Source organism: Ricinus communis, chromosome 4, assembly GCF_019578655.1.
Source record: "Ricinus communis isolate WT05 ecotype wild-type chromosome 4, ASM1957865v1, whole genome shotgun sequence".
In the NCBI taxonomy this organism is placed as follows: Eukaryota; Viridiplantae; Streptophyta; class Magnoliopsida; order Malpighiales; family Euphorbiaceae; genus Ricinus; species Ricinus communis.
This window is the reverse complement of record NC_063259.1, coordinates 24,317,919-24,339,895: the sequence shown is the minus strand read 5'-3', so window position 1 is coordinate 24,339,895 and position 21,977 is coordinate 24,317,919. Positions and strand designations below refer to the sequence as shown.

Sequence of the window (21,977 nt, the reverse complement as noted above, 5' to 3'; positions counted from 1 at the left end):
AAAGAAGGAAAACTTTCCATGTATATTAAAGAAAGAAAAGGTCACATGATGCTTGAATTTGAATATGAGCTATAGTTATACATTTTTGCTTGAGGTATTGGTGGGTTTGTAGTACAAAGTTTGACATGAGGATTTTTGAAAGTGCTGTAATTGTGTATGTTCTTAACATTAATACATCAATCCATCTGCACGACATGTGACCCAGGACATGCTGCTGGATTGGACTTTGCCTGCCTTGGAGTTAGAGCTTACTGACAATCAGAATTCCCTCCTTTCAGAATTCAGAAGAAAGCAAAGCAAAGCAAAACCCTATTTATTTATGGTCACGTGAGGGTAAACTAATAGTTGATTTAACAACAGTTACCCGTTGACTCACTAAGATTAACAATGGGAAAGATGAGAGATAATGCTAATTACAACTGATGATTAGTGCACAGATCCCTATTATTAATTTAATTAAACTCCCTTTAATTTTTATTTTTATTTTCTCTCTTTTCAGGTACAGTTTACACACACCAGAGGATGTTGGTGGTGAAGGAGGAAACGTCACGTGCCTACACCTCTCCCTTTGTAGTGCCACAAATTGCGGGACTTTCTCCCTTGGTATGTTATAGGCTATTATCTGTCCCATGTGCCCCCCACAAGTCACATACCGGACCATCTCCCATTTCAAAACCATTGCATTTATGTCCAATGACTCGCAGAGGTGATTTCTCTACACTGTTATAGTAATTTATTGATGTGGAAACAGCTAATTATGTGCCATGAGCTTCGTTCTATATTTATATACACCCTCTTTCTCTTTTAAAGAACTCTGTTTAAAAAGAAATATATGAACTTAAAGACCTTTTTTTCTTGTTTAATATAAGTAGGAATCACAATGAGAAATGGGGCAAAATAGATTTTATATATTTGGTTTCTTTATCGATAAAACAATCTTTAGTCTTACTTTTAATTTTTGGCACATGCCCAAGTGTCACTCATTTCTTTCTTTTATGGTTTTCTATTTCTGCTGAAATCTTGCCCTATAAGGTTGTCACAATTAATGAGTCTTTATATTAGCTAAAAGTAAATATGCTTAACAATATTTTAATTATATTTTTATTGCCTCAGCAATCATGGCCACCATTCACACTCATATACAATCAAACAGCTTGGCCTGACAATATCTTTTCTTTTTAACTCTTAATTCTTAGTTTTAGTTTCCTTTCCACATTTGTATAATAATTAAAATCTGATAGAACATGGCTCTTCATTGACATACGTTGTACTTTGCTTCTCAAATTTTTTCTAGGTTTGGAGTCGGACATATGGCACCACAAATTTCTGTCTTAGAAACATCCATAAATCTCTACTTTCTTGGGATTAGTTTTTAATTAATTAGCACTAATCTCCGTCAAGTATTGGATGTGATATAATGTTGGGGAACCAGTTAAGCATTGTTTAAATATAACCCAATTATTATGTTCTGATCCTTAACAAGAGAACTCCAAAATCATGTGACTTACAGACGTATTTAGTCCATGAACTTTTTCATTTTTCTTTTAAACAATGAGAGTAGAAGTTGATTTATAATTATAATATTATGCGAGTCTTATCATGTGATGGATAAATAAGAAAGAAAGAGCTTTCAAAGAACCAATAGAGAACCCCACATCTGCTGCCATTGTTAGGGAGTTGTTAGAATGTCTTAATGCTGTGTTAACTTAAAGAAAGACCACCTCACATTCAATTAGTGACCTTAACCTCACAAGCTACCTTGTGAAGATCTCACTCGTGACCGCTTCTGTCATCCATCTTTTGCTGATTTCTTTTCAATACTCATCATTACCCTCCATCAATCCTGCTAATGGCTTTATGCCTTGAACCCAAATATCTTTCTTAATTAGTGTTTTTTAAGAGAATTTACCAACAGTAACAATGCAACTTTTTTTTTGTCTTAATCTTTGTAAGTCTTAAAAGAAAATTAATTAACTAAATAATACAATACTGCTTAGGAATTATTAACTGATGAAAAGAATTTTCTATAAAATAGACAATCAAACTTCATGATGAAATAACTTATTTTGAAAGAAGCTATTTAGTTAAGTATAATTTAATTGACCAATATGTCTCACTTAAATATTTAAAAAGAGTGTCAATTAATTATTAATTATTAATTACATGAAATTTTTTATTATATTTATTTTTTATCCTAATAATTTAAGATTTAAAATAAACATATAAACAAAAAATTATCTATATTATTTAAGATAATAATAAATTAATTAAATTGAAAGTCTATTAATTACTATTGTAATTTTATTTGAACAAATATTATTCATTACATTTTTTATTAGCTATTAAATATTTAAAATTATTTATATATGAATCGGTGATATATAAGTCATATTGTTATGGACATTATTATTTTTTAAGATATATAAATAAAGCAACATGATTTTTATTTTTAAAAAGTTAATTTATATATCAAACACTTTAATTTTAGATTGTTAAAAAATATACTTTAAGCTCATTTCCATAGTAGGAAACAAGTAATCCATCACAGTTCTAATATATATATATAACTATTTAAAGTAGAACAAATACGGAAATTAATAAAAATGAAAACGATGACAAAATCTCATTAAGAGAGACACTAATTAAGGATGTCAGTATTTAATTAATTGATTAAGTAGACTAAATTCCATTTTATCACTCGAAGAAACCTTATATTTTGTTGAAAGGGCACGTGAGGAAGTGACTGAAAGAAATGGCTTTGTTCTTTTGGGGGCTCGGGGAGAATATGGTTATGTAAAATGGCGCATAGGGCGAAAGAGGAAGTGAGAGAGGAAAATAAATAAATAAGTACGTAACGTGAAAAGTGACGTGTGGTCATTTTCATGGCTTTGTCGTCACTGGTGCAAATGGTGGGCCACGTGAGTTGACCCCGCAACTCACGTGCATAAATACGAAAGGACATTGTTTTTGCGAACACTCGCGACTCCTTATGGGCCAACCAACTTGAACACTTATTTTGGGTTTGATTGGGTCCCAATCATGTTACCAGAACGGCCGATCACATTTTTTTCTTTAAAAATTAAAAAAAAAATAACAAAATTTATATAAAATCAGATATAATTATAATTAAGAGTTTAAACTTAAAAAAATAGATTAACCGGATGCAGATCATGTATCTAGAAATCTATTATTTGCTCGTGAATAATCGACTTATGATTAATTTTACATATAATTTTTTTTTTTAGGAAAATATATTTTAAATTTCTTTCATATCAACGATTAAAAATAAAAATTGAATAATTATAGGTCAGACCACTTAATAAAATTTACAAATTATCTCAAAAATTACAAAATTGAACCCATATATTTTTTTTTTAAAAAGAAAAACCAATTGAGCACGCATACATGGCAATTGGCATTGATGACTCATCAGTAGAATAAAATGAAATGTTTTATTTGATAATAAATAATTAAGAAAAAAAAAAAAAACTAAGCCCTAATATTCTATCTTCTTGCAATCCCCAAAACATAAAGAAGAAACAAAACTAGGCAACAATCACCGTCTCTCATTTGCATCACTTTATACCTTAAAGCTCTTGTTTTCTAAAAATAAACCTTATAAGAGAAACAAGTACATTATAATTAACTTTACAACTCTAATACAATAAATAATAAATTTTGCCATTAGCTCTTTTTTATTAGAAACTAAAGTATTGGTATTAAAATAGCAGAAGAAGTCATGGCTTTTAATAATATGTTACACAACCATCATAATCATGTACATGAATAATTATACTTATCCATAATTATATTATAATCGAATCTTAAATTAAAAAAGAACAATGAACAAGACATGACATGACATGTAGAATAACAATAAGGACTCTAATGGCTTGTAAGAATGGAGAATACTAATTGAGACCATAAGCCTATACCCCTACCTACATAAGCAATACAACTTAAAAGTAATTAAAGATTCCAGTACGTAAAGCAAATGCAAAAACATTAAGCAATTATCTCTCTTTTCTTTCCCTTTTTGAATTGAATTATTAGGTAACATCCCATGCCATGTAGCTCCAAATTCTTTCTATTTACTACATTAAAAGTTTGTTCAAATAACCAATTTCCTCTTATTAAATATTTAAAAACAAAATAAAAAATGCAATCTATAATTTTCAAAATTTTAGCAATGAGCAGTTAAACCTCTTCTACTGAGTAATGAACTTAATTTCTTAACTAATTGTTGCATGTATCTAATGGTATTTTGACAAGTATTGATGTAAAATAAAGTAAATAGCGACTTAATTTTAATTTATTTAAATTCTTGGAGTTTATAATAGCGGATTGAATTGATTTTTGATAATTCATAATTTAAGTAAATGTTAATATTTCTTTATAGCAAAATCACATTTTAAAAAATAATAACTTAACAGATTTCTTGCAAGAGCTGGAATTAGCAATGTATGAATGGGAAAAAGGCAATTTCCCTATTTACACAAACAAAAACAAAAGAAAGGCTCGCAAAGAAGAACCTTTGGGTGGAACTTTGTAGCTAGGATAATGCAGTTGGCCACGGTTTGACCAGCAAATCAAATTCAACATATCTATCAAAATCATTGTCAACATACCAAAGAGGATAAAGCTTAAAAACAATTTTTTTTATTTAAAAAAAAAAAAAGCAAATTCAGTTAAAGAAAAGAAAAACAAAAGAATTAATTTAATAAAGAAAAATATTAAATTCTGTTAAAATGGCAATAGAGCAGAGAAACATTCACCAGGAAACCAAAATAAATCGATGAGGAAAAAGATAATAATGTGGTTAAAATAGCAACGGAGGAAAGAAACAGTAGCAGCCGTTAAAACGACAAGAATTTTAGTGCAATTACTTAAAGAAATAGCAAAAGAATAATATTAGTGGCACCCTTATTAAGTTATAATGTAATTTCTGATTTGAGATGATGAATTTTTAAATTTCTAAAATCACATATTTTAATTTTAATATTTCTGAATTTTTTTTTTTAATAAAAAAGAAACAGCAAAAGTAAACGAGATAGAATAGGGGTACTTTATTAGCTGTAATTGAGGTCTGATTATGAATTAATAATGGTTTTTGTTTTTTCTTATTTTTTGTTGGGTTGCTTCTTGTGTAAACAATAGGACATTCTTTTGCTAAGAAATCCGTTTAGGGATCAGTTAACAATTAATTTTACATTTTGCGATTTGCGTTAGGATAATACAATTTTCTCTTTTTGATTTTCTTTCCATAAATTAATTTATGTGTTTGACAGGTGCCAGTTACTCCGTAGAATCCGCAACGCATCACGTGATTAAAAAAATGGCCTGCCTACCCACATCGTCGCCTCCCATATCACGTGGCCAACTCACTGTTGCGCTATTGTCGGGTCCCACTGCTATTTCCCGCAATCCCGTTTTGCCCTCCTATCCTCTTCTACTTTTTATTTGTTTTTAATATAAACATAATAAATAATAAAAGCAAGCTGTGGGTTGACGCTCCTTCGATAATTTTTCTGCGGCGGTTTTTCCCTTTTTTTTGATAATTTCATGTTGCTTTTACAGAGAGTTTCATGCTGATAATTTCATTGGAATTTCTTTCTTTTTTTCTTTTTTTTTTTTCTATCCACAAGAATTTTTCTATCGAACTCGATCGAAGCTAGCTAGGGATGGCATTGTGTGACAGAAAAATGCTGTCAAGAACAAGTGTTGTTGTGATAGCGATAAGGTGATGAGTCGATGCTTCGGTGGGAGCTCCCAAAGAAGATGAGGACGAAGTTTCAATGTTTTCTTGTTTTATTTCAAGAACCTAAAACAGATAGAGATTAAAAGGAAAAAGGCCTGCAAAAATCATTAGGATGAAGTTTTCTTGTTCTAACTTTAAATGAGTAATATATAGACCATTAACTATTTGATCTCATGATTTTGCACGGTTTAGAAATCTGTAAATGAAAAAACAACAATAGGCTCCCTCTCTTCTTAATAATCCAGTTTTACAGAAAATTGATAATAATGGAAGTTTATTATAATTAGAGAGCTCCTCCATATTTACTGGAGTCCAATATCCATATAATTAGACTGCTCTTTTTCAAGCTTTAGGCTTATTCTTTGGTTTGGTCTTTATTTCCCGGAGAAAGGGAAACAATAGATTATGATTAGGGATTTTGGGTCTTAAGCCGACCAAGTCTCACGTCAATCTTCCTTTTCTCGGGCAACAATGAAATTTCATTGAACTCAATAAAGAGGTAAAAAGCAACCCCTATTATCAAAAAGAAAACTTGCATTTTTAGTTGACATATCAGCGACCTTGTTTTGGCATCTCTTCACGGCAATAGAATTACAACTTCCAATCAACTTCGAAGCCTCTTTAATCTCCTCCGCTAGGATCTTCATTTTCCAATATAAACTTTAAATAAAATTTGTGTCCATATGTGTCTTATATTCTTTTTATCTTTTCAGAAGTTGAATATAATTACTCATTTTGACAAATAAAGTTAAAAGGCTGATTTTATATTTTTTAGATATTATCAATATGACCCAGAACATGTATTGACTGTTCTTTGATTGCATTAGTGTTATATCAGATTTACAATGAAAACATAATATTTTATCACATAAAAAGATTTATCAAACACTAAATATTATTCTTAAAATGTTTATTTTAGAGATAATATTCAGGATCGACCTTAACCCAATTTCTACTGACATATATATACACAAAAAAAGAAAAGAAAAGAGTGGAATAATTTAGTCGATCTTTTTTCAAGTGGGTTAAAGAGCAAAGTTGAGAAAAGGAGGAACTGTAGCAAAAACACGGGTCAGGGTGGAAGAGGCTGGGGGTGGTTTAGGCATGTGAGATGCATAGTGGTGCTGGTAACATACAGTGACGTGACATGACGCCTGTTACCGTAGCTAAACACCGGGGCTTCTGTTGTTAAATGGGAGTACGCTTGCGCACGTGAGCATTTAGGTGTTGCTGCAGCTCACGTGCGCCCATCCCCTGCCGTTCATCTGCTACACTCCCTGCGCCTTGCGTGCGGTGGGGACCCTCCTGCGTTTCTCACGACTCACGTCGTTACTTTCTCGTTAACGTTGGTTAACGGTTTTTTGCGGTTGGAGATGGAGACGTTAATTGCACAAAATCTCTAAAATCTCCTTGTTGATTATTAGGCTCATTATTAACTTTGCAAATTCTATTTATTACATTATTTGTAAATAAAATCTTAAGATATGCTTTAATATAAAATATATATTAGTTAAAGATTATTAATTAGTATTCAATATTTATAATAAAAAATCAACTAAATGCACAGATATAATAACTCATATTAATAGGTATTCAATTTTATTTAAAAATAACAGTACAAATGGAAATTTAATTAAATTTTGTAGGGAAAATAATTATATATTATATGTCTGTAATTGAATAATCATGTAAAATGAATTGGTAGTTTAACAAAATTACCTTGGCAGTGAATATAAAAGCTCAGACTCAGAGTCTCTTTTTGTAATTGTTTTTGAAAGAGTGGGCAGAAAGCATGTCCTTGAATTATCTCATATTTTTGTCTTAATAAGAGAAACTTTTTAATTCTTAAATAAAAATACTTACTACTGAAAAAGAAAAAAGGAAAATAATAAAAGAAAAAAGATAATGATGAGAGAAGGGGAATCTTTGTGATGTCTTGTACTTATTGGACAAAATCCACAGCGTTTATTTCTGTAGAATGGCAAAATGCCCGCATCAAATCAATGCCGTGTTGAAAGGGGTAATTTTGGAAGAATAAAAGGGTATGGGCAATTAGTTTGGGATTATTTTTTCACATAAAAGAAAAGGGCACGTGCATAAGACTTAGGCGGTGCGTCGTTCTCTTTCTCTTTCTCTTTCTCGTGACGGTGTCACGTGGGGGAAAGGAAGAAAGCGGGACCCACGAATTACTCTTTCTAATTATTATTTCTAGGAAATCTTTTTGAAAAAGAAAAAGAAAAAGCAAAAACCGATTAAGTGGGGGCATGTGCTCTTCCCTCCCAAGTGACCTGTCGTTTATGGGTCCCTGATATTATATAATTATAATCTCGAAAGCGAACTCCTCTTCTTTCTCCCCCCAATTAATGACGTGGCATGTGCGGCTCTCTCACTCTCACTCTCACGTGCTTCCCTCGCGTGCTCCCCCCCTTCTCGTCTCTTTTGGCTTTCTTCGCTTGGTTGCCATTGTTGAAACGTGGCCCCACTTGTACCAGGACAAGTGTCTCTATCCACTGTGTCACCCCAGATTCCTTATTTCTCTTTTCAATTTTCTTTTCCCAATTCCTTGTTAGATTATAGCTTTTTTTATTTCATGGGCAGCACTTCCTTTTTAATTTAATTTAGTTTCTTTTTATTTATTTTTTGTTTTTTTTAGGAAAGAAAAAAAAGCAAATTAAGATCATTTTAGTGAAAGGACCACCGTTATGGTGGTCCATTTGATGACACATGCAACTATAGTATAGATGCCTTTTTTATTAGCTTTCATATTCTCCTTCAAACTTGGGCTTTAATTTTGCCAAAATGTAGGCCTCTTTGTTCTTAACACTTAAAGCTTACATTTTTGCCTGTACATTTTCAGTTTCACTGGAATTTACCCTTCAAGCATCCCAATACTGTTTAGCATTGACCTTTATTTTTTGTTAATTTTTTATTCTATTTTATTCCAACTAAATGAGATATAATTGAGCTGATAAAAGAAATTGAAGTAATTTTGTATGTTTAGGCGAATTCACTGAATTAGACCTGGTATATCTTTCCATTCTAAGGTTGAAATTGAGATGTTCACTGAAACACGTTCAATCCAAATAAATGCAAGTGCAACAACAGGTGAGTGTTTTTGTTCTTTAATTAAGCAACAACAGCTATTCTACTTTGTATATGTGCTGATGCATGAATCATATTTGTATAATCCATGCTTGGTTCACAAAAGGAAGGCCATTTCGATATTACACAGTAGTTTGATTGAGAGATTTTTAGGTACAACGGTGTATAAATTATCATTAGACCAAATCAATTACATAATGATACATGACATATTTTATACAAGTGTTATATTTATATTAATTGATTTTAAATCATAGATGGTTAAGGCAATTGATTCAGTGTCATATAATATCTATGTCATGTATATTTTAGCTATTAAATTTAATCATAATTGTTGGGTGAACAACTTACTAATAGGATAATAAATTATTTTTTTAAGAGATTACTTGCAATATAAGTGCAGAATTTAATAAATGATTATATAATTTTTTAAGAAAAAACGAACAGTTTTATTTTTATTAAAGATAAAATTTTTATGATACTGGTGTCATGCGACACCAAATAATGACTCATGGTTAATGGTAATAAATAAACTAACCAATATAAGTATAAGACTTGATAAAGTGTAATTATGTATTAATTTAGATTATAATAATATATTGAGTCTATCTAAAAATTTATCATTTTTATTTTATTTTTAAAATATTTGGATTCTGATCTACTCTGAGTTAAATTTGATGTGAATAATAAAAGCTTTTATGAATTTATATTTTAATCTTTTTTCTTTTTAAATTTTATGTTAACAACAGTCAATTGCGTATCTTCCACAAAAAGGGGAAAAAAATGTCAATGGACCAAGACCGACCAACTTGTGAGCAGTTGAACAGTTAAAAAGTGCCTGTTCTGGTTCCGGGTACGCCCAATATTGGCCCAAGCACTGAAATTCTTGGGCTTCTCTGGCTTTTGAAAAAATCAACTTTTCCATACATAATGACTACTTGAATGGGTTTTAAGGCTCATTAAAGAGTTACAGGAATAATTCAAGCTATTTCAAAACTAAAAAATTGATTATTTGATATGTTATTAGAGAAATAAAATTATTATTTTTTAAATAAATTGAGCTCAAGATTGACTCGTTAAATAAAATTAGTATAGTAAATGAGCTAAACACAAGTCAAACTTGAGACAAATTCAAATCTAATAAACTTTAAACTTGAGCTAAACACTCTTTGTTATATTATAAATAATTTCATATTTTATTTTATTTTGCTCTCTCTTTATTGTCCTGGCTTGTGTGTGTTGTAACTAGTAATGAGCAATAAACAACAGCCAGAGAGTAAGCTTATATAAACTACTTGCAAGATACTGCTTGTTATGAGTTGTGTATTACCCTAGAATTATTTGCATATGATTAAAAAGTTCCACTTGGAGAAGCGATCAGGTGAATCCAATGCATAAAGCATGAAACTATGAACGTGTTATTACGTAGCAGTACAACAGATCCTTACATTATTTACGAAAAAAGGACGCAGCATTGCCAAGGAACATCTACTTCAGCATGCGACATATTTATATACAAGGCAATATCAGTACACGTGCCTTGGCATACCGCTCAAGAAGGGGGTAATAAGGCATGTGCTGCCCGGTAAATATATGCTGGTGGTTCCAAAAAGGAGGTAAACCAAAACATTGGAAGACATTTACATGCTTGCAGCTGAATGGAGAGGATAGATAGGGAACCAAATTCCTGCGTCTAGATTGGCAGAGAGAACCCTTTACAAGACATGTTTTGATGAATTGGCATGAGATAATTTCTCAGAAAGAACTGAGTTCACAACATCCTTTACAAAGACATAAAAGCATTCTCGACAAGAATTGGGCATTAAAATGGACCTATGGAGATGCTGAATGCGTTGAGAATGACTGCACACAGACCTTGGGAAAGAGTGGAAAACATGCCTTGAGTGTTTAAAACCACATGCAGCCAAAATGGTATATGTGGCAAGCCTGGCGACTTCCTTGAATTCATCAACTCCTGCAGAATAAAAGCCCTGGCGTAAACCACTTTTTCTATATAACATAAATGAGACTATCAATCACTTCTACACATTTTATTACTCATGACAGCAACAAAAAACGAGTAGGAAAAATTATGACTCCTGCAGAATAAAAGCCCTGGCGTAAACCACTTTTTCTATATAACATAAATGAGACTATCAATCACTTCTACACATTTTATTACTCATGACAGCAACAAAAAACGAGTAGGAAAAATTATGACTCTAACAGAAATGAACTTTGTCATTCAATCTCCACATTTGTTGGCTAGTTTTAGCATGGTATAATATAGAGTGAGGTGTAAAAGTTCAAATAAATTATCTTACCTAACTGTTTGACTCCTTTTAGAAGGTTCATGTTGAGCTTGACAAGAGACTGGATCTCGCTTTTAGCATTATCATCATTTCTTGGCTTACTTTCTGTACCACCTTTTCCCAACCTAACATCTCCCTCAGGAACATTTACTTTACAGGAGAAAGATTCACTGATGTCCGCTTTAGTGTTCACTGATTTAGAAGTTCCTGACACTGGCCCAACCAAAGGCATCAAACGTCCAGATCCAATTTGCTGATTAGTAAATTTTGATGACGCTCTGCGTAAATTTTGCTGCCGGGCCGGTTCTTGATTTTCAAGAGTTTGACTGCTAGTTTGCACCTTCCAAGATGTTATAGATGCAGAAAATCCTGAAGTAGTTGGTAGGTTGTCACCAGGTCTTACAATTTCCTTGGAAAAATTGATACCATGGTTTTGCATTTTCAACTTAGAGAATATATGCTTCTCAGTTTGCCTTTCAGGAGAATAACGCTTGTGTTGCTTCTCAACGGTAAAGTTAACCATCCCTGAAGTTCCAAATTGGCTTCTCAGCATATGCAAGCTGCAACTGCTACCAGTTGCTTTCCTTGAAGCATTTCCTTTTGTAGAAGGATTTTTTGAACCCTGGTGTATTGACTTTGCCTTGGCCATCATTTTCCAAGCTTTTTTAGCATCATGAGAATGTCTATCTTGTGCAAAGGTGCCAGGTAAACCATCATTAATTGTCAATTGCTGACCACTTGTGGAAGACATGGTATGTGATTGGCCTGAACTTTCATGAGTTACTACAGGAGTATAGCATTTTGCAATGCTTCTGCTACAAGATTCAACAGAACTTGAAGAGAATCTCAAAGACCCACTTCGCAAGGCGTCCCAATTTTCACGCAGTGCTCTTACATAACTGTGCACATCACGACATCGTCTCAATGTTCTGGCATCACTCTGAGGTGTTTCTTGACCTGGCCCAGTTCGGGTAGTTGTTTCTCTTGGCTGGGACATATCATCTGCAAGATTGGAAAGCCTTTCACTGGGAGAAGGGACTTGGGAGGATCTTGCTCTCGGCCTACCAATAGATTGGTTATCTGATTGACAAAAATTTGCTCCATTCTCTGCCCCGGCATTATAGTTTTCTGAGGTGTTCTGACTGTTGACAGCAACATATGGTTCAGCTGCTAGCACTACTTCAGACTTTACGCTTAAAGTCTGAGTGATATTGTCCTCATCTTTTTGAAAATTTTCATGTTCAGTTCTAGAGACAGCGCAATCATGGCAAAACCAATCACATTCAGGTACAGTGAATCCCAAACCAACACAATAAGTATGGGCAGCAGAGTCACAAAGATCGCAAAGTAATAGAAGAGATTCATCTTCTGCAGTGTGGCAAATACTACATTGAACTTGTGCATAAGGATCAAAAGGTTCCACCGTGGTGTTTCCAAACAGATGATAAACCTAAGAAGTAATATATGTTATTAGTATATGATATTGGCATATAGAGTGATGCATTTTTCTTTTATCATAACATCATCTTCAAGGAAAATTATTAAAGCATATGATTCTATTCTATCACGCATATTCATTTCAACTAGGATTTGGATGCTTCTACTTGAGACCTACGAGATTATCAAAATTAAAGAAACATTACCTAAAGATTGTGGCTAATGGGATAGTTTGAGATGTTAATCTTGACATGCTTGCCATCTACATGTGTGCCCTAAAATCTTTTAATTGCAAAGGGAAAACCGAAAACTCAAAGCCTCTTATTACTATTTTAGCAAAAGTTGAGCCTTTCAAGAACAATCTTCACTAATTATTGGTTAGCTGCTTTCTAGTTTGCCTAGGATCGAGGTTCCCTTTAATCAATCGAGTAATACAATAAGGAAGCTGAGCTATCAGCTTGGTGTCAATTGTAATTAAACGGAACTCTTATAAGCACGTAGAATACCTGGTCGCGTTTAGGGACATTGACAAGGCGTTCAGAGGGAAAGACACCATCTTTGGGCGGTCTATGAATGTTGTTGAAGCGGCGCTTACACATTGGGCAACGGGACTCAATCTTGGCCCACTCCATTATACAAATGAAGCAGAAGTAATGATCGCAGCTATCAATCTGGCCTCTCATCGCACTCCAGTTTTCACTCAAACATATTCCACAAATCAACGATTCTCCAGTGCTTTCCATTGGCGTTAATCTATTTCCTTGTCGCCCTTCGAAATCGTACTCATCACTTTCTTGTTTAACTCTGGAATTGGGAGTTAGGATTTTGAGACGTTTATTTGGTGAGTTTGTTGCCATTCTGATTGCTGACTCGGTGACTCGTTTCTTCGTAGCGATATTTCCCGCGAGGAACTTGTGATGTTATCCTTCCTGAAATAACTAAATTTATTGGCATATTTTTATTTATTTAGGCTTATGGTAAAGAAGATTAGCTATTTTTCACATTGGCTAATATACCCTTGGTGGTTGGTTGCTTTATTATTAGGCTTAATTACTCATTTAAATCCCATCAAAACAAATTTTGAATGAATTTATTTTTTTTCTTATATTTTGTCTAATTCTTAAAAGATTTCCAATTTTAGATTCAAACCATAATATTCTTATTTCATTTTACCATTCCGGCAATGTGAATTCAAATTTATAATTAAATACACTGAGGTGCCACCGAATATTACTTAAATAATTAATTTAAAGAAAATAATTACTGAGTTAGCTAATATATGAAAAAAAAAATTATATTATAAATTTCAAATTTCACAATAAGTACTTAATTACAATAATAGAGTAATTAGATATTAATATACTATAAATAATTAAAAATAACAGCCAAGAAAAATAACTACTGATATTTATATTCATGTTCAAGAAAAAATTAGGTCAAATGCATATATACATATATATATATATATATAGAATTAAATATTTTAACTTTTTTAATCTTTTTAAAAAATATAATAGTAATAATAATATATTAAATGAATATTAAAATCTCAAAAACAACTAAATATACAAATTAGAAAGAACTAGGTTGCTTTAAAATAAATATTTATATATTTTTTATTAAAATGATTTTAATTTATTATTATGTATCATCCGCGTGCCTTTTTTTATCTCTAGTATGTAAGAATTATTCTTTTTTTTTTTTTCTCTTTAAAGAAGAGTAAGTTTTGATTTTAACATTGCTATTAGTTTCTTTGGAGAATTAAGTTTTGATTTTGTATTGTTTGCTTTTTCTGATTTCATATTTAAATTATGGTGCTTTCTAGGGTGATTTTATTTAAAATAAAATTATTTTATTTTATTTTAAACACCATTGATGACCGCAATCTGTTGAAATCTCTATAATTTTATAATTATGAAAATAATTAAAATTTTATAAAAAATGACAATACTTTTTATTTTTTTATAAATTATGTTAATTTTTTATAAGTGTTACTAGTTGCGAAAAAATAAATATTATAAAAAAATAATTACTTTTATGAAATTTAATAATTTATAAAAAATTGATATATTTACGAAAAATACTAAGTTTTTTATAATTGTGAAATATATTGCTAAATTACGAAAAATAATAATTTTCTTTATATTTTCTTTGCAAATTATACTAATTTTTTGTAGGTGTTACTAGTTGCGAAAAAATGATTACTTTTGTGAAATTTAAAGATTTACGAAAAAAATGACAAATTTAAATTATGAAAAATAATAATCTTCTTTTTATCTTTTTGCAAATTATACCAATTTTTTGCAAGTGTTGCTAGTTGCCAAAAAAATAAAAGATATTACGAAAAAATGATTACTTTTGTGAAATTTAATGATTTACTGAAAAATTGATAAATTTATGAAAAATAATAAAATTTTTGTAATCGCGAAATATATTATTAAATTATAAAAATGACAGTTTTCTTCATACTTTTTTCGTAAATTATACTAATTTTTCGTAATTGTTACTAGTTGCGAAGAAATGAATAATATTACGAAAAAATAATAACTTTTACAAAATTTAATAATTTATGAAAAATATTAAATTTTTTTTAATCGCGAAATATATTACTAAATTACAAAAATGATAATAATTTTTATATTTTTCATAAATTACACTAATTTTTCATAAGTAAAATTAGTTACAAAAAATAAATAATATTACGAAAAAATGATAACTTTTACGAAATTTAATGATTTACAAAAATTTAGCAAATTTATAAAAAATATTGAATCTTTTTGTAATCATGAAATTTATTATTAAATTACGAAAAATAACAATTATTTTCATATTTTTTTACGAATTAAACTAACTTTTCGTATATTTTAAGGGTGTATGAATTTTTAAAATAGCAAATTCTATTTTACTTTGTAACTTGTAATTATAAGTTACTAATTTTTTTTTTTAAATTATATAAATTCTATTATTTTATTGATGAATTAAATTATTTTATTTTAAAACAAACTCTTAGATTATATATTTGATGGTTGATATGAATAGATAAGAGTTGGATTGAAAGATAATTGCTGCTAAAGTTATTATAATTTGTAAAAGCTTGGATTTATATTGTCCAGTTTGGTGATGGAAATTGAGATGTTGATGGAAGTGGTGGTGTTAAAGAAAAAGACCGAGAGAAAAGGAAAATACAAACATGGGGCAGTTGGTACTCCCGCTGGTTCTATTTGGATTGGGAATGGTGAAACAATCCTTTTGGGGAAGACGAAGATATGAAATGGTGCATTTTCAAGTTTTTACGGTGAGATTTTGATGAGTTAATATATGTATTGATTCGATTTTTTTTAATAAATTCTGGAACCAACTATACATATTCAACCGGATATAATCAACAAAATCGAAAGAATGTTATTATTATTATTATTATTATTATTATATTAATGTAAAATTTAGAAATTATTATGTTTTTCATTTAAAAAATAAAAGTATTTTTCATATTAAAAAAACTACTGCATATTTTATTTTTTACTATTCTTTTAAATATATATTTATATATTTTTAATTTTTTTTATAATTTTATATATATTTAATTTGAACTATCATTAAATTATGATTTTATAAGCAATTATATCATAGAATTTATAAATATATCAAAATTTTATCTTTAAAAATACTTTTTAATTTAGTTAAAATTAAAAAATTATATTTTAACAATTTGTTAGATCACAAAATATATGGTCGGATATTAAATTACTTAAAAATATTTATTTTATTAAAAAATACTTTTACATTAATATAAAAATTTTAAAATATTAAAATAAAATAGTATTTTTATAATATAAATATTTATGAATTTCAAATATAAATAATTTATCATCATTATTATTACTATTACAAATGGTATTTAGTTTAAACTGGAAACTTTAAAACGATTGCAACAAAAGTGAGGTACGTCTAATTTGCTTTTCTTTCTTTTTCATTTTGGTGCTCCTTCTAATAATTTATAATTTTCTTAATCAATTCTGCCATTAGAAAAGGAAAAAGAAAAAAAATAAATGAAAAGAATTGAGAATCTTTTATAAATAGAAAAATAAATTAAAAATCCTGCCTAAAGTAGGAAATCTAATTAAACAAAAATTTGTTATCACTTAATAGGAAGACAAATAAATAAATAAAATTGAGAATCCTATTCAAAATAGGAAATCGAATTAAATAGAAAAAAAATTATTTTTTAAAAGTTTCTAAAAATAGGTAAAAAAAATATGAAATTATACTTTTTGAAATTTCTGAAAGTTTTCAAATTCTTGAAAATCTGGATTTGGTAGAGTGAATTAATTGGAAACGAAAACTGAGTTTTCATATATATACTTGGAGTTCAACGAGATTCAAAAATTGAAGTTGGAAAAATGGGGTCTAGTTTGACTGAATTGATAGTGGAGTTTGCCTCATGAACCTGGGGTTAAGGTAATATGTTCGCGTTGGTGCAGCATGCCTAAATACATCGAAAAAGATGATCTTTTTTAATATACAAAAAGAAACCCATGCATATATATCTGCAAATTACCTAATAGCTGGATGGATTTTCTTTCCATTTCGTCTCTTCTCTACCATAAACATCTCCTTTTAAATTCTCTCTCTCCTTTTATTTCCCATTCTTGCACGCCATTCCTTGTTATCACTAGTTGGTAACTGCATATACAAGTCACCCCATCAGTATATAATCTTGTTTATATTTGTACTGCTCTGTCTCCTGATCAGTCGAGCCAAATAAATCCAGCATGACAATTTTAGCCCCTGAAGCTGAAACACACATCTTGGTCTTTCCCTTCCCAGCTCAAGGACACATGATACCTCTCCTTGACCTGACTCGCAAGCTAGCCGTCCATGGCCTAACCATCACCATCTTGGTCACGCCAAAAAACCTTTCTTTCTTACACCCTTTACTCTCCACTCACCCATCAATCGAAACTCTAGTCTTTCCTTTTCCTGCGCACCCTTTAATCCCATCTGGAGTAGAAAACAACAAGGACTTGCCTGCAGAGTGTACTCCTGTCTTGATACGCGCTCTAGGTGGACTCTATGACCCTTTGCTTCATTGGTTCATATCTCACCCTTCACCTCCAGTAGCCATAATCTCTGACATGTTCCTTGGGTGGACACAAAATCTAGCCAGCCAGCTTAACATTCGACGGATTGTGTTCTCTCCTTCAGGTGCCATGGCTTTGTCTATTATTTATTCACTCTGGCGTGACATGCCTAGGAGAAATCAGAATGAAGTTGTTTCGTTTTCTAGGATACCGAATTGTCCAAATTACCCATGGCGGCAAATCTCTCCTATTTATCGAAGCTACATTGAAAATGACACAAATTGGGAATTCATCAAAGACTCGTTTCGTGCTAATTTAGTGAGTTGGGGTCTTGTAGTGAACTCGTTCACTGAGTTGGAAGAGATATACTTAGATTATTTCAAGAAGGAATTAGGTAGCGATCATGTTTGGGCGGTAGGACCTTTACTCCCTCCGCATCATGATTCAATATCAAGACAATCTGAAAGAGGTGGGCCTAGTTCTGTTCCGGTGCATGATGTAATGGCATGGCTCGACACTTGTGAGGATCACAGAGTGGTTTATGTTTGTTTTGGAAGTCAAACTTGGCTGACCAAAGATCAAATCGAGGAGCTAGCTTTAAGTTTGGAGATGAGTAAAGTCAATTTCATATGGTGTGTGAAGGAGCACATAAATGGAAAATATAGCGTGATCCCATCTGGGTTTGAAGATCGAGTGGCTGGGAGGGGACTTGTAATAAGAGGATGGGTTCCCCAAGTTTTGATTTTGAGTCACCCCGCCGTGGGTGCATTCTTGACTCATTGTGGTTGGAACTCAGTTCTTGAGGGACTAGTGGCTGCTGTGCCAATGCTTGCATGGCCCATGGGGGCTGACCAATTCGTTAATGCTAGGTTATTGGTCGACGAGTTGCAGGTGGCTGTGAGGGTGTGTGAAGGTGCAAAAACAGTCCCAAATTCGGATGAGTTGGCACGAGTTATAATGGAATCGGTGAGTGAAAACCGCGTTGAGAGAGAACAAGCCAAGAAGCTAAGGAGGGTTGCAATGGATACCATTAAAGACAGAGGGCGCTCTATGAAGGACTTCGATGGCCTGGTGAAGAATCTATTTAGACTGAAGGTAGAGGCCCAGTAATTAATGAAATCAATATGCTATAATTGTTACGAGAATGGAAATTTCCATGTTCTTGTTTCAGCAAAACGATCCATTTGTTCCAAGAACTACAGTAGAACAATAAGCTCTGGTTTGAAAGTTCAAATCGGACGTAAAAATCCATTAGTTTCATGAATGTGAAAAACATATTGGAGCTACTAAAAGGCTAATTATTGTCACTAATAATAAATGTTAAAACCAGGTATGATTTTGTGCACCATTTCATGCGCCATGTTAAGGCAATGCAATAGAAAGAAAAACTGATAATTATGTGAAAATAAGGCAATGCAATAAAAGATTCATGTGTGAACAGAAACTTATATACTTAAGTTACCTATTTGAAATCAAACAAAATTTATTACTTTTAAAAAGATTATAGTGCAATAGAGATTTAAAAATTAAACTTTTTCTTATAGCATTGCCTTATTTAAAATAAAAATATAGATTATAATATTACCATATAAAAAATATTTTTTGAAGAAATTAGCATTTATTTTTATAATTTATAATTTATTATAATATAAAATTTATTTTTATTTATTAATTAGCTCCATTTTCTATAATTATATAAAGAGTATTTCTATATTGGGTACACTCTAGATAAGTTTTACCCTATATAATATTGATATAAGATGGAATCTTCAAAGGGAAGAAGAAAGAAGGAAGGTGTTTTCTTCCATTTTTTGTAACTTTTATTTTGGCTTTTATGGGTGGGACCGTGGAGGGCAGCCAGCCTGCCAAGTATTTCCCTATACTTTCATGCCTTCCCTCGAGACCCAAAAAATGAAATTAAAATACCAATACAAATTAATAATCTGTGCGTATTATAGCAAAAGCAATAGCAATAGGCTTATCTCTCAATTTCACCACTTAATTTCAGGTTTTAAGTTCATTCAACCTACTAACTAACCCATCCAAATCTGCATCTGAGCTCCCTCCTTTGACAGCATTCAACGCTGCCTCTTGCAGCTCCTTAGCTTTCACTCTCTCCGGCAGATTTTTCTTAACGGACTCCGCCAATATCCGAGCCAACTCATCTGAATCGGGTATCTTCTGAGTCGCTTCACCAACTCGGATCCCGACTTTCAACTCATCAGCTAGTAACTGTGCATTTGTAAACTGGTCAGCACTCATTGGCCATGTCAGCATCACTACTCCCGCTGATATCCCTTCAAGCACCGAATTCCAGCCGCAATGAGTCAAGAACGCGCCCACAGCACGGTGCCTCAAGATAGCTACCTGTGGAGCCCATCCTTTCACAATAAAACCTCTACCAGCCGTCCGATCTTCAAATCCGTCCAGAAGAACGCTGTGATCACCTGCTTGCCTTGCACACAATATAAAACTCACTCCACTTTTCTCTAATCCTGCTACCAGCACTTCCATTTGTTTACTCGTCAACACAGTCCAGCTCCCAAATGCAACGTACACGACTGAAAGATCTTCCCGCGAATCAAGCCATGTCAGCACATCATGACATGGCACGGAGCTCGTCCCACCCCGATTAGCAACGGGTCCCATTAAATCGTCATTGGACGGTAGAGCTGGACCGACGGCCCACACGCGGTCATTTCCAAATTCTTTTTTAACGTGGTCAATGTAAACTCCCTCTAACTCAGTGAACGAGTTGAAAATGATACCCCAGCTCGCTATATTAGCCAAATAAGAATCTCTAAAAAATTCCCAGTCTGAATCCTTAGACATCCTGTAGATATGAAAGATTTGCCACCATGGATAGGATGGCGAATTCGGAATTTTCGGAAACGACACCACGAAATCCAAGTTACCGTTCTCGTTTTGTGGCTGGTCATGCCAGATAGAAGTTAAAACAGAAAACGCAGAGGCACCAGAGGGTGAGAAGACGACACGTGGCAGGCCGAGTTGAGAAGCGAGGTGATGAGTCCAGCCAAGAAAGAAGTCGGAGATAATAGCAAGAGGAGGAGAAGCGTGGGACTTGAACCAGTTTAAGAGGAAGGGATAGTGGGCATGCATTGAGCGTAGTTTAGCAATAAGGGGGTGTGTAGTAGAAGAGGCATCGTCGATATCCGGGGACGGAAGGACTAAGTGGTGTAGTTGGGTTGGGGAGTGAGAGGAAAGGAGAGGGTTGAGTAAAGGGAGGTTGTCAGTGGTGATGACAACTGTAATTACCAAGCCACGGTTGAGGAGGCTGCGGGTTAGGTCTAAGAGGGGGATAACGTGACCGGAACTTGAGAATGGGAAGACTAAGATGTGTGCGCCACCTTGTTGGGAGGTGGTGAACATGGCTCTAAGTAAATAGATAATAAACTATTTGCTGCTTGGTTAGTGTTTTAAAAATGGATGCTTGGACAAGTGTAGTTAAAGAAGGAGGGCGGAGAAGTTGATTATATATTGGAATGGGAACAAAAGCTATTCTGATTAGCTAGTAGCTATACGTCATGACTGACGTTTGCTATTTTGTAAAAGGTCCGAGATGCGGAGGTGCTCCGAGGGTGTGAAGTGCGCCGCATTTTCAGGAAAAACAAAGGGATTTAAATTGATTCATGGGCCTAGCCCAAGTCCATTTTATCATCTCAGGTAACTCTTTTTCCTAAGAATCATTATAGAGTTAGTTTTAATATTTGTCCTTCAGAATATGAATGTCACTGCTACTAGTTTCTATAATCACCGAGCTATGACCCGATGTTTAAGCTAAAATTAATAGAGGAGGGAGGAATATATTATAGGAGAAAATTAGTGTACTATAAAATACTAATTAATTGATGGATATTTTTACTTTTTTCATTTAATTTAACAATAAAATTGATAAATAAATTAATAGATATTATAAAATAAAGAGAAATTAATACAATGTTTAAAAATGAATTTTTTATTAGAATAATATTAAAAAAAATCTCAAAAACCAAATCGTGATTACCTCTGCGCAAAATGAGCATCACGATTTAATATGGTTAGAGCAGGAAAAATGATGGGATCAAATATATTTCCTGCATAAAAACACGTGTCTTGAAAAGAGAGGACAAATGACACCTTGATTAAGTGCAAACGAAGTTCTACTTTGTTCTTTTCAGTACTAATATGAAGGGCATACAAAATTGCAAGTTATAGTTAATTTTGTGTTTAATTACCTGAAAATGGTTTAAGAACAAATAATAATAAAAAAAGATGATAAGATTCAAT

The 21,977-nt window shown here is 32.1% G+C and overlaps 3 protein-coding genes across 3 annotated transcripts; 1 reads left to right on the top strand and 2 right to left on the bottom strand.

Annotated features, from left to right (window-relative positions):
* Positions 1–10,255: 10,255 nt before the first annotated feature.
* LOC8264672 lies at positions 10,256–13,553 on the bottom strand. Its single transcript, XM_015716470.3, has 3 exons — positions 13,116–13,553; positions 11,185–12,622; positions 10,256–10,835 (listed from the first exon to the last, which is right to left on the bottom strand). The coding sequence occupies exons 1-3, from the start codon at positions 13,464–13,466 to the stop codon at positions 10,576–10,578; spliced, it is 2,049 nt and encodes a 682-aa protein (XP_015571956.2). The 5' UTR covers positions 13,467–13,553; the 3' UTR covers positions 10,256–10,575.
* Positions 13,554–17,175: 3,622 nt separating this feature from the next.
* On the top strand, positions 17,176–19,038 carry LOC8264671 (UDP-glycosyltransferase 89B2). Its single transcript, XM_002514549.4, has one exon. It carries the CDS (start codon positions 17,382–17,384, stop codon positions 18,798–18,800), a length of 1,419 nt encoding a protein of 472 aa, XP_002514595.1. The 5' UTR covers positions 17,176–17,381; the 3' UTR covers positions 18,801–19,038.
* A 420-nt stretch (positions 19,039–19,458) lies between these two features.
* On the bottom strand, positions 19,459–21,320 carry LOC8264670 (flavonol 3-O-glucosyltransferase UGT89B1). Its single transcript, XM_002514548.4, has one exon. The coding sequence runs from the start codon at positions 21,078–21,080 to the stop codon at positions 19,695–19,697; it is 1,386 nt and encodes a 461-aa protein (XP_002514594.1). The 5' UTR covers positions 21,081–21,320; the 3' UTR covers positions 19,459–19,694.
* Positions 21,321–21,977: the final 657 nt, after the last annotated feature.